Here is a 14,198-nt window from a genome sequence, read left to right as displayed (position 1 = left end):
TTTTGACTGAAGAAACAAAGACATAAACATATGGGATGACATGGGGGTGAGTAAATTATCAGGAAATTTTAATTCTGAAGTTAAATTAAAAAAAAAAAAAAAGTATGATGAATTCCATAGAAATATGAAGCAGCACAACTGTTTTCAACATTGATAATAATCAGAAATGTTTCTTGAGCAGCAAATCATCATATTAGAATGATTTCTGAAGGATCATGTGACACTGAAGACTGGAGTAATGATGCTGAAAATTCAGCTTTGATCTCAGAAATAAATTACATTTTACAATATAGTCAATTAGAAAACAATTATTTTAAATTGTAATAATATTTCACTGTTTTTACTGTATTTTTGATCAAATAAATGCAGCCCTGGTGAGCAGAAGAGACTTTTTAAAAAATCTTCCAAACCCCAAACTTTTGAACAGCAGTGAATATAGTGCAGTAGGATCATGTTTAATGGAGCGTGTGTGTCAATACAGTGTATAACTGAAACATCTTGGACAGATTCTGAATGTGTGTGTGTGTGTGTTTGATAAGCAGATGGTCTGGACTTAGCAGATGGCACTGAAGGCATCTTTTTACTAGAGGATTTTCCCTTTACCACTGTTTGCCAGGGGCACCCGTGAACCCGTGAGGCTTCAAGTGTGTGTGTGTGTGTGTGTTGATAACATAGATCTGTGACGTTCTTCTCTGTTACATAGATGTTAATCATGTTTGCATCGCATGTTGAGGCAGACGTGATGGAGCTTAATCATCAGCATACGTCTTGCTCTTTAAATAATGAGCCGTGGAGGCGCTAATGTTCATTTAAAGAGAGATTTTACTCAAAAATTATCATTCTGTCATTTATTCACCCTCGCATTGTTCCAAACCTGTGAGACTTTCTTAAAGAAGATGTTTAGTAGATTGTTCATGCTGCTCTTTTGCATACAGGAGGGCTAATGAGCTGCAAAATTATCATTTATAATCAAATAAAGTTGTATTTTGCAAGGTTTGTCATCATCAAAACATCACTGATTCTTGCATGTCTTGTTATTAACATCTTGAATTGAATGATATTTAAGAGCTAAGACAGAGGGGAAGTTTTATTATAGATTAAAATGACTTAAATTTAGGTCTGTTCCTCATACAAAGCTTTTGAATGGTTTCAGAAGACTTAATATAGTCATATGTTATTTCTTTCATAATTTATGGTGCTTTTATGTCATTTTTGAAACTTGACAGTGTTCAACATTATTCATTTTTTATGCCAAAGAGTCAGGTGATTCTGTTTAAAATGATTTTATGCTTCACAAACAAAAGAAAGTCATTAGATTGAGTAAATGATGACAGAAGTTAAATTTTTGGTAAACTTTGTCGGTACTTTGAGATCAGCCAATTGTAACCCAAGTCATTTACATAAAAAAGCAATCAATGTAAAATAGCGAAACAGCCTATTTAAAGGCTCAGAAATAGGGTGGAAAATGGTCATAAAATATAAAAATTATGAAAATAAATAAACAATGGCTATCATGTTACGTGAACCTAAGAGGGGAAAAAACTAAAATGCTAGTGTAGAATATTTAACCGGGTTAAAGAAAACAGCGGTTCAGCTGTCAGGCTTGGAGATATGTCATTTTTTTTTTCTGCAGCACCATCTGCTGAACGCGGCTGTTCATTTCCAAAAGTTCTAGGAGTAAAACAAACGTCTGTCACCGACCTTTTTAACAACTGACACTTCCAAAGAACAGACTCAGTGAGCTCAAACAAGAGCGTTTCAGAAGTAACAAGCTCTCAGCTGGAGTCACATGGCACAGGACGAGGCGCGTATGAATTATTCTTACTGCTAAAACAATTCCGTCATATTATTTTTATAAGGATTGTGCAGTGCAAGAACTCGACATGTCCTTGTGTTATTTTTCTAAAGGATTTCTTGTGTTAACAGAATCCAGGCAGCTTCACAAGCACTTTATGTAATGCATTTCCACGAGTGTCAAATTGCGAGCCGCTTCAGACTCATATTTGCACTGTACATATTTACTGTTTTACTTTCATGGTTTTTTTTTTAAACTGCATGTGTCTCATAGATGGGGTCATGATGGCCCAACATCCAGTCCTCAAGTCTAGTCCCCAACATCCAGCTAGTGGATTAGTGCGGTTGACTAGTTTATGTGTATATATGATGTACATTTTTTTTGTCCAAAGGCCTTAATAATAATAAAAAACAAAGATATGACATCCAAAGTATGTAAGGTAGTACAACTAGATCTCTTTTATCGAATCCAAAAGGTTTTAATTATGTTTTGCTACATATAAAGGTATTTTAAAGATTTTGAAGTGTCAAAAGGTCATTCGGTTTAACCGTCCAAAGGCCAATACAGCCATTTCATTTGTGATTAAAATATCTTAAAATGTAATAAATGAATATATTTTTTATTCTGGCATGATTTTATAACATCATATATCAACATAGTGCAAAATGGTATTAGAATTATGTGTCAAAGTCGTTGCTTTGTTATGAGAAAGAATGTCCGGAAAAATGAATTTCATTGATGTAATTTGGAGTAACCAATATAAAGGGACCGTTTTGGATCAAGACATGAGTTCAATATCATGTGACAGGATGTGACATCATTCAGACGCCTGCAAAGGACCACATGGTCGTAAAGCAAAGTAACTAACTCTCTTTTAAATATTTGGAAAATTCATGTTTTCACTTGCTCATACGCATGTCCCGAAACATCAGGTCATTTGGTACAACCGCTATAAAACATGGAAAATGTAATATTTTAAAAACTTGTACTAAATATAAAATGTTTTATTTGTCCTTTTGTTAGCCAGCTAGATATCAGCCTGTTAGCATTGTTTGAAAATATCGTCATTCGGTAAATTATTATTATTATTATTATTATTTTTTTTAATCATTTAAAAAAAAATTGTCAGAAATATAGGTGTCACATTTCCATCTACTTCTCATTATGAAGTTTGTCTGAGGTGAAGTTGTGTAACATCAAAAAACACACTTCACCTTTGTCATGACCTTTGACACTTTGAGACATAAATGCTGTAGAGTGTCCCAGTGTGACAAGTACACCATGAATCCAGCTGGACGCCTCGTGCGTGTGTGTGTGTGTGTGTGTGTGTGTGTGTGTGTGTGTGTGTGTTTGATCATTATCAGGATGTTTCCTGAGTGTTTTATCAGTGGTAGAAAGTGAGTTGCTGCTCTCTGAGGCTTTACTGAGGATTTATTCCCATAGCAACAAGCTCCTATCACCTCAACCAATCAGAATTCAGAATAAACTCTCCCTGCGTCTCTCTCTAACTCAGATACACACACAGTTGTTTAATATGTCAGTTTGCTTTAGTATGCTGCTTTCAAAATTTTAAAATTTCTGGATCACATTTTTATCAGTTTGTCGGGAAATATGTTTTCATGAATATGAGGTTGGGGCAAGTTGTCACGTTCATTTTAATTTATTAATCACCATATTAATTATTGGCCAAAACAATAGTTTGATATTTCAGTGTTACCTTTTAATTTTTTTTTTTTTTTTTGTTAACTCTTTTACTTTTTACATTTTGCTGAAAGTAATAGAGGTTTATTAGCAGGTTCCATTGTGACAACATGCCCCGGCATTGTGTGTTCGATTAACTGTATGTGTTTTCCTGGTCAATAATGGTGCAAATACAAAAACAATCACTAGGTTTGTGTCTATATAGAAATAGACCTACGCTGAGAAATATAATATCTGGAGAAGAAGTGTCACAGCTCGCCCGTATCACCTCCTCTATATAGGACACGTCAAGCCTGAGTGCACATGTCCATATTAATTCATAAAAATGGATTGTTCTATGAATTCTGATGGCTCTTTGACCTCGTTTGTCCTTTCCTCGTTTGCGTAATGAAGGTGTTTCCTCACCTCAGATTTCATCTGTCCCAGATTGCTTCATGTGACTCAAATATGACTGTTTTTAATGGATTCTCGTCAACATTGTTCCTTCTTGTCAGCCCGAAGCCAAAAACATTATGCAGTTGGAATGCTGTTAGATCACATACTCCGATGAACTTTTTCCGCCAATAATTCCCTTTTTCCCAGCAGTGTTAATAGGTCACAGAACACACCCATGCTCTCGTTTTTGTGTACAGACTGCAGAATGAAAGTCTGTCCTCCACACACATGCTCGGATACTTACACAAGCTTTGATTCTTTGCATTATTTATCAGCATGATCCTCCTGGAGCCGACAGTTAGTATCAGTACTGAGTCATATAATACACACACACACATAAGCAGTGGGATGAGGGCCAGTTCTGTTTGACCAGTGCTAATGACTGTGACTCACAGTACAAATGTCTTACTGCGTGTATGCGATGGATTTGGAGACTCGGGGCCAAATGTCTCGGCATGTTCACAGGGAACCGACACAAAGACCAAAAGTGTATAAAACAGTTGTGTTCATGGTTGGCAAATACCATGTTTGCCTGTTCTTAATATATTTGAGATATTTTCTCCTTTTGATTAATCTTTGATTAATCTTCTCGCTTTTGATCCATTTTATTAATCTTTGATTCATCTTTAGTCTGTACTCATTAGTACTATTTATGCATTTATATGGATACATATATTATCCACCCTGCTCCCTAGATATCATCTGTAAAAACAAATCCACATAATTTGACTCTTACTATAATTCAATAAGAATAATAAGAATAATTATTATTATTATTATTATTATTATGATAATTATTATAGCAATATTAATAATGTAATAAAATAATTTATATATTAAAAAATGTGAACATTACTGAATAAAAATGATTATATTAAAACTGTGTGTGTTTATATATATATATGTATATATGGTGCTGTCAAATCGATTAATCGTATCTGACATAAGTTTGTTTGTGTGTGTGTGTGTGTGTGTATATATATATATATATATATATATATATAATGATAGAGAGAGAGAGATATATATATATATATATATATATATATATATATATATATTATATATAGATAGATATAGATTAGATGTATAGATATACAGATTAGATGTATAGATAGATATAAATTAGATGTGGATAGATAGATAGATAGATATTCATACACACACATACATATTTACAAACGTTTATGGTAGATGCCCTTAATCGTGATTAAAATATAATTTTATAACTATATAATATATATATATTAATATATATTAGTGCTGTCAAATCAATTATGATTAATCGCATCTTACAAAAGTTTTTTAAATGTATGAATGTCTATCTATATCTATATCTATATATATATATATATATATATATATGTGTGTATATGTATATATAAATATATGTGTGTGTATATATGTATATATAATATATGTATGTGTATATGTGTGTGTGTGTGTACCTAAAAATCTTACAATATAAATTTTATCTCTCTGTAAATTATGCTGTTATATATAAGTTATATTATAAGTTAAATACAAGTTTTTTTAATAATTTGTTTATTTTCCTATTATATATGGCCAAATATTCTTTAAACTCTATTTAAAACCATACGGTTTTCATCACTACATATTCCTTTTTCTTTGTGATCTCAGTTCTGCCCGCATTTGTGTGCGTATTTTGTGCTCAGAACTTTAATTTTCATATCCAGTGTTGATTTCATTATTAATAGTTTTTTCTCTCTCTTTCTTTTTTTAGTCACTCTCATTCTCCTGGTTCGATGGCAGCAGTTGTGAGAAATTCTGATTGGTCATGCGGACGCTGCACATTTCTTAACTCCAGCGGTTCCTTGCGCTGCTCTATTTGCGAAGCTCCCCGGCAGAAGCCGGATTTAAATCACATTCTGCGCCTCAGCAGTGCTGAGGAACCTCGCTGGTCCTGCCCACGCTGCACCCTGACCAATCACCATGGATTAGGCTCATGTTCTGTGTGCGGAGCCGCTCCAGTTACAGCCAATGGACCCATTCCACCCAAGCAGCCCCCGCCCACTCCCGTAGACCCCGCCTCCAGCCCTGAAGTCAAAGGGCAGGTAGCCAATGGGGAGTCACGGTGCGCGGAGTCCAACGGGGAGGTGTCTATGTGTGGGGAGGGGTCATTGGAGTGGGCGTGTCCTCGTTGTACTTTAGTAAACACTCCAGTGGCGTTGTCATGCTCAGCATGTGGTGGTCCAAGAAAACTCTCCTTACCGAAAATCCCTCCCGAAGCGCTAGTGGTCCCGGAAGTGCGTACACCAGTGGCGGGGTTTCCCACACAAACAGCAGGAGCGTCCGTGCCACTTCTCATTGATCTGACTGAAGATTCTCCACCCCAAGTTCCTTCTGAAACCCCGTCTCCACCCCCCGTCCCGTTTCTGCCCCCTTCCCTGTCCTCGCTTCAGAATAATCCCGTGCCTCGAAGCCGGAGGGAAGTGCCGCCCCCTGGGCGGCCTCCAAACCCCGCCCCCTCACCAACATCACCCTCAACCTGCCCACCTAACAAATCCAAGCCCCTCCCACCATCAGACAATTACCCAATCAAGCGCCTCAGTGTGCTGGAGGAGGAGGAGCCTAACAACCCCGCCCCTCCAGTCACATCTCCACCATCTTGGAAGTGCCCCGGATGCTCCGCCCCAACGGCTCCTCCTTCGTCATCCGCCGGCCGGTGCGACTCATGTCGAGGGTCGCGGCCGGGTTCGGGCGGCGACGTCATCGACGTGCTGGGCGAATCAGTGCGCTTCACGCCGGCGTCGCCGTCCAGCCCGGACTTCAGTTCTTGGGCGTGTTCCAAATGTACGTTGCGCAATCCGACGGGCACGGGCCACTGCACGGCCTGCGGATCGTCCAAATTGCACGGTTTCTCTGAGCCGTCCGGCTGCTCGTCGTGTTCTCGGAAACAACCGCACTCCCACACGCGTGCCTTTACTTCTGCCTCATCTTCCTCCATCTCGTCCCCGTCGGCGCAGGACAAGAGCGCGTGTCAGTGGACGTGTCCTGCATGCACACTGCTGAACGAAGGAAAGATGAAGCATTGCGCGGCGTGTCACACCCCGCAGCAGTACCTGAATCTGCGCAAAACAGGGAAACCGCTCAAACGCAGGGAGAGCATGCATGTGGAGGCCCGCAGACGCACAGATGAGGGAGAGGCCAAGGAATTGTGGGAAAATATCGTCAGCTTCTGTAGAGAGGTAAGACACTGTCAGTTTGATTAAATTTTTTTTAAATGTGATTAGTGTAGTATTTTTAAGTACATAAAATATTTTGGCTTCTAGAGATGCACCGATTCAAACTTTTTTTCAAATATCTAACAGCGACACTCTATTCTACGGAGGCCCGCACATGACTAGTTGTACTAATTCGTTCCCTCATTTTTATCTAGGTAGATTGTGGTCATTATTTAATTGAAACAAGGGTATGAATTAGAATATCCCAGGTGAAAAAAAAGTACATTTCTATAATGTACTTAAAGTGCTCTATTTTCGCGCACTAATTTTGTACTTAATATACTAAATATTCTTCTTTAGTACTTCTTAAGAGCATCTAAGTGTACTCAACTGTGCTATTTTGAGACACCATGAAATATGAACTAAAATGTGCTTACTCTCTCTGTATATACTATATACTAATAATATACTATCTCTGTATTTAAACATTTATTTAGGTACTACTTATAGTACATTTGAACCCATAGTGTACTACAAGTGGTATCTAAATACATTTTTTAAATACAGAGATAGTATATTAAAAGCACAGTTTAGTTCATATTTCATGGTGTCTCAAAATAGCACAGTTGAGTACACTTAGATGCTCTTAAGAAGTACTAAAGAAGAATTTTTAGTATATTAAGTACAAAATTAGTGCGCGAAAATAGAGCACTTTAAGTACATTATAGAAATGTACTTTTTTTTTTTTTTTTAACCTGGGATTGGAGTGATTTTCCACCTTTTTTTTTCAGGATTAATGATGAATAGAAAGTTCAAAAGATCAGCTTTTTTTTGGAAAAGAAATCTTTTGTAACATTATAAATGTATTTACTGTTACTTTTGATCAATTTAATGCGTCCTTGCTGAATATGTATGCAAATATACACCTTATCCAACACATTCGATCTACCTAATTAATTATTAATGAACCATCTGTTTTTAATAATCGGTTTAAATGTCAGTGATTGGTGCATCTCTAGATATTTGTAGCGTTCACACTTCACAGTATACTGTAATATATATTTCTATATTACAACCCGATAAATACTAATGTTTCATCATCTAAACATCCGTGCTACTCTGTTCTGCTGACGTTTTATTGGTATCAAACCGCAGCTTCATCTTTGAAACTGAGCCAGTATCAAAAACACACAGTGCATTATGAAACCAGTGGCGCCCTCATATCTGCTAAATATTTGATTTATTTCTGACCTTCTTAGAGGGAAAAGTGGTCAGACTTTGTGCTTGAGGAGATGCTGACAGCAACTGTACAGCTTGTGATGTTCTGCTCAGGCTGAAAGGACGTTTAAGTAGTGCCGAGTTGAGAGTGAAATGTAAATACCAAGAACTTCTTGTTCTTGATCCTTGTCCATATTCAATAAATGTTTCAGAAAAGACCACAGAAGTGCTTATGCACAGTTAAAACAGCTCTAAGTTTTGTCTTTTAAATTATGAGTCTTAAACTTCCTTAATCCTAGGACTCATAAATACAGGCTTGGCCTAAACTTGCCTGAAGATAAACAGCTAGTCCTGAGAAATGGATTGGTGTCTTGGAAAACCTTTGGTTAATTTTTAGACTTTAGCCTTGAGATTGGTAGTCAAATCAAATTGACGTGTGTGTTTCCTCTTTGTGTAGTCAAACACATCTTAAAGGACTGCCATTGTACAAACCAAAGGTCAAAATCAAGACAAGCCACAGTATGATAGAAACCGAGCTTATCATGACTACATTCCCTTTAATATTACGTACTGATAATAAGTACTTAGTATCATATTAGAAGTTGAATATATTTGCCTGTTATTTGGAGTCACTTAACTATGATAAACCATGTCTGGATGCGTAGAATTAAATTCATTAAATTACTTCCCATGTGTTTTTGTGTAAATTATATATTATTTAATAATGGTAAATGAGATCCACATAAATTTAAAAAAAAAAAAAAAAAAGAACAACAACAGCAATTATTTTACTCCATATTTGTTAAAAATATTACAATTTTTGTTAATTTTATATTATATACATATTATTTAATGGTGACAAATGAGATCTACATAAATTTGGAAATAATTATATATATGTATATATATATATACATATATATATATATATATGTATGTAAAATATTATATTTATTTTATTAAATATTATATATTATATTCATATTATTTAATGAAGACAAATCAGATCTACGTAAATTTGAAAAATAAATATTTTATACCATATTTATTAAAAATATTATATTATATTTTTGTTAATTTTATATTATATACATTCTATTTAATGATGAGAGCTGCAAAAATGTTATTGTTTTAACAATTTAACAATAAAATAAATTATTTTAACAATTTATTTAAAATATTATATAAAAAAATGTAATTAATTCTATATTATATACATATTTAATGATGGCAAATTTTTGGTAGCTATTTTCTACCATGAAATAAAGGAAATTTCACTTTCTATCTCACAATTCTGATTTTTTTTTTCTCACATTTGCGAGTTATAAAGTCAGAATTGCGAGTTTATATCACAATTCTGACCTTTTTTCTTGCAATTTTGACTTTTTTCTCTTATAATGTCCAATTATGATAGAAAAAAGACTTTTTTTCTCTGTTTTTAAAAGACTTTTCTCTCAGAATTGCGATTTTATATCTCTCAATTCTGACTTTATAACTCGCAATTGTGAGTTTAAATCTCACAATTTTGAGAAAAAAGTCAGAATTGTGAGATAAAAAGTCGCAATTACCTTTTTTATTTTATTTTTTTTATTTAGTGGCAGAAACAAGCTTCCATACAAATTAGATCTACATAAATTTGAAAAACAAATGAAAGAATTATTTTACACTTGTGTAGTCAAACCCCTCTTAAAGGACTGTGATTGTACAAACCAAAGCATCAGAGCTTGTGATCTCAACATTACATGTCAATAAGTACATGTTAGTATCATATTTGGATGCTACTACAGGACACTCCATGTCTCGAACGCTTCTCCAGTGACCTCTTGTGATCTGAGATTTTCTAAGGTCTCTGGTTTCCAGACTACATGCGTTTTTCCAGCAGGAGGGTCGATGCAACATGACGTGAATCCGCAGATTTTTTTCTGGGCCAAGCTAAGACGAAGCACATCTTTTTGCTTTTTTGTTGCATGGTCCTTCGCTGTTTTTAGGGCACATCAGGTTGCATTAGCGTTTACACTGCAAATGTGATGTGGCCGTAACCTCCTCTGAAGATGCTCCGAGTGATCTGATCTGAGGACTTTGTAGCCTGTTTACTTGTGATCAGATCAACCAACATGAATGTTAATTTCAGTTAAATGTGCAGCTGTGGTTTGACCCAGATGTTCTCACTTCAGAAATGATGCATAATGAAAGATGATGCATCATTAACTAAGTTTAGAACCTGATGTTTTTTTCTGCATAATTAGCACATTATATATTAACATAATCTGATTAATAATCAGGAAATATTTCCAACACTTTGCAAATGGGATTTCGGGCATCTAAAACGCAAGTTGGCATTTATATTCACCACACTTCCATGTCTGAACACATCTTTCCCAGCAACCCCTCCGATTTGTGGCTGTCTGCGCTCACAACCTGGGAGACGTATTTTTAGAAATGGTTGCAGCAGCGATTAAACTGCTCCCTAGAGTCAAAATGACCCCTATTTCTCTGGCATACACGTGTTTTTCCTACAAGGAAAAAAAATCAGGTGCGGCGTGAGCTGCTGCCTGTGAGGATATACACTTAAAGGTTTATTGTTCCTGCAGAATAACTGGTGCAGTTTTGATCCAGAAGCTTCTGGGCTGGTTTATTGCAACTTTACATGTTTCATCACTCTTCAGAGTGTCTTCATCTGATGCACAACATGTGGACTTCATACAGATGTTCACACTGACAGTGATTAGTAGCAACAATGCAACCAGAAGTTACTTTTTAAGGTGACTTGGCGTTCTTGGCTGGTTAAGGATGTTATTTGAAGTGGCTTAAACTATAATAAACTAAATCTAAGATGCTTTGAATAAAATTTACAATTACTTCCACTGTGTATATGTGAATTATGTACAGTACATATTATTTAATCATGGCAAATGAGATTTACATATAAAAAAAAAAAATCAAGAATTATTTTACACCATATTTATTAAAAACATTTTCATACAATTTTAGTTAATTTTTTAATATATTCACAATATTTAATCATGACAAATATGATCTGAAAAATAAATACATTTGAAAAATTACTTATTTTATACCATATTTGTTACAAATATTATATTAACATTTTAATTTATATTATATATGTATCGAAGGATGGCAACATGAATTTGAGACAAAAAACAAGAATTATTTTCCACATTATATTTATTAAAAATATTTTAATTAATTTTTTATTGTATACACATTATTTAATGATGACAAATGAGATCTACATACATTTGAATAAAAATTAGACTTAATTTATACTGTATTTATTAAAATATTATATTGCAATTTATTATTAATTCATTTTATAATTACATTTATTGTATATACTTACTTAATTATGGAAATTTAGATCTACATAATTATGTTATAAATATGAATATATTTTTTAAATATTAAAAAAATTAATTTTATATTATTTAATGATGGCAAATGCTTTTTTTTGTGTGTGTGTGTGTGGTATCTTACAATCTTCTTGTGTGTTTGTTGTAGAATGCGGTGAACTTCGTGGATGACAGTTTCCCTCCTGGTCCACGTTCGGTCGGGTTCCCCGAGAATGACAGCGTCCAGCAGCGTATCAAAAAGTGGCTCCGCCCTCACGAGATTAACTGCAATAATTTTAAGGATCGTGGCGTGAAGTGGTCAGTGTTCAGGACGCCCCGCCCCTCTGACATCCTGCAAGGCCTTCTGGGAAATTGCTGGTAAGAGTGTCTGTCATTTATGGCTGTGTTTGAAATGGAGAACTATTTAATCACAATAGTATGTATTATACTGTATGTAGCATAATACTGTATGCATTATGCCTCATTTTTGTGAGTGGCGTTGGGTTATCGTCTTGGATGTGTTTTGATGGTGTGTGTTGTTGTGCACAGAATAATTTCAGCCCCAGTTTAGTGGTTCGTTCAACAGCGCATTAAAGTGTTTAGAGGAAGTGATTTAAAAGTGTGGCTCTTATCAAACCACACACGCACTGCTGTATTTGCCAGGTTCTTAAGCGCTCTGGCAGTGCTAGCGGAGCGGCCCGAGTTGGTGGAACGCGTGATGATCACCAGAACCATATGCCACGAGGGAGCGTATCAGGTGCGGCTCTGTAAAGATGGGACGTGGACGACGGTTCTGGTGGACGACATGCTGCCCTGCGACGAATACGGATTTCTGCTCTTCTCACAGGTTTGTGTTGCTGTGGTTGAGTTTGTTGCATATGATTTATTTAAGCACTTAATTTGTAATTTATTGCCTGATTGTGATTATCTGAGAGAACCGCGATCACTGAGCACTTTCAAATATTGCCGGCAAATAAGTGAATAAAGAATTGCACATTTTTACCCACTAAACAACATGTGAAGTATTGATATATATTGCATATAAATATATATATAAAATTATTACTATAAATATTATTATTACTATGTGTGTGTGTGTGATAGTAGTAGTAATATATTTATGTATTTGTCTCATCATACTTAAATTATAAACTTCTGTTATCATAAGAAATAAATATAATGCATTTTGATAGTGTGTGTGTGTGTGTATATTTATATATTATTATGTAAATATTATTGCTATCATTAAATATATCAATTTAATAATATAAATAATTTTTTTTAGATTTAACTATATTATTCTGAGTTCGATGTGAGTAAATATCTCCTTACGCTCACACTGCAAGTGACATAAACAAAACAGGCAATAAAATTAATTATTTGAATGACAATTAATCATCAGCCAAAATTTTATAACGACAACATTGAGAAACACATGTAATAAACTATGAATAAATGTTAAAGTTAAACAGTTATAAACTGTACAGTTAAAATATTACTATCAATATTACTAAATATATATATATATATATATTATCATCATTAGGTAAATATTATTGCTATCATTAAATATATTGAAAGTAATAATAATTTTTGTGCATTATTCTGAGTTTAATGCAAGTAAATTTCTTCTTTAATGCAAGTAAAACAAAACAGGCAATGAAATCAGCCAAAATTTCATAATGATGAGATTAATAAACTGTACAGTTGAAAATAGATATTTTACTCCATATATATCATCCCTGTCTGCTGCTTTTATTTCCTGCTAGAGGCTTGTGTTACTATTTTCTTCTTCTTCTCTCTCTGTCTCAGGCTCAGCGGAGGCAGTTGTGGGTCGCTCTGATAGAAAAGGCTCTTGCGAAGCTGCACGGCTCGTATTTTGCGTTGCAGGCCGGTCGTGCCATCGAGGGTTTGGCGACGCTCACTGGCGCCCCCTGTGAAAGTCTGATGCTGCAGGTCAGCTCAACCAACCCCCGTGAAGAACCAATCGACACGGACCTCATATGGGCCAAAATGCTCAGCTCCAAAGAGGCGGGGTATGACTTACTGTACACACAGATTATTAGACAAATTGTCCTGTAAATTGGCCCCTGTAATTTATTCACTGTGCTCTGGACTCACTAATTTCAAGGCACATTATAAGATGATAAGGCATCTTTTGTCCTTTATAATAAAGGCAAAAAGCCAAGGCATAAAAATGGGAAATTGCTTCTAAAGTGTGCCACTACAAATTAGAAAGTGCCTTTTAAAGTGTTTCTAGGCTACTTGGCAATTACAGGGCTCAAATTACCGGGTAATTAGTGTCCACATACTAGCATTAGTTTTGCACACAGTATCAGCTGAACAACGCAAATTATATTGAAAAAGATTGGTACTTATATTATTTATAAACATTGTCTATAATTATTATTATTAGAATATTTATAAAAAATATTATATCATGTCTAAAAGACACACTTATTAGATATTTTCAGGCATTATGCTAAGTGTTGTTATAATAATTTTATATAAAAT

At 34.9% G+C, this 14,198-nt stretch overlaps 1 protein-coding gene across 4 annotated transcripts in view; it reads left to right on the top strand.

The window, feature by feature from the left end:
- The window catches only part of capn15 (calpain 15), a 30,518-nt gene that overhangs the window by 6,231 nt on the left and 10,089 nt on the right, over positions 1-14,198 (top strand). For all 4 annotated transcript variants that reach the window (XM_051882148.1, XM_051882152.1, XM_051882149.1 and 1 more), the window contains 4 exons: positions 5,676-7,140; positions 11,854-12,062; positions 12,348-12,531; positions 13,497-13,720. In XM_051882148.1, the coding sequence (XP_051738108.1) occupies positions 5,676-7,140; positions 11,854-12,062; positions 12,348-12,531; positions 13,497-13,720 (2,082 nt within the window). The remainder of the gene's footprint in view (positions 1-5,675; positions 7,141-11,853; positions 12,063-12,347; positions 12,532-13,496; positions 13,721-14,198) is intronic.

This window comes from Ctenopharyngodon idella, chromosome 23, assembly GCF_019924925.1.
Source record: "Ctenopharyngodon idella isolate HZGC_01 chromosome 23, HZGC01, whole genome shotgun sequence".
In the NCBI taxonomy this organism is placed as follows: Eukaryota; Metazoa; Chordata; class Actinopteri; order Cypriniformes; family Xenocyprididae; genus Ctenopharyngodon; species Ctenopharyngodon idella.
Note: the sequence above shows the minus strand (reverse complement) of the source record. Positions and strands in the feature narration are given on the sequence as shown.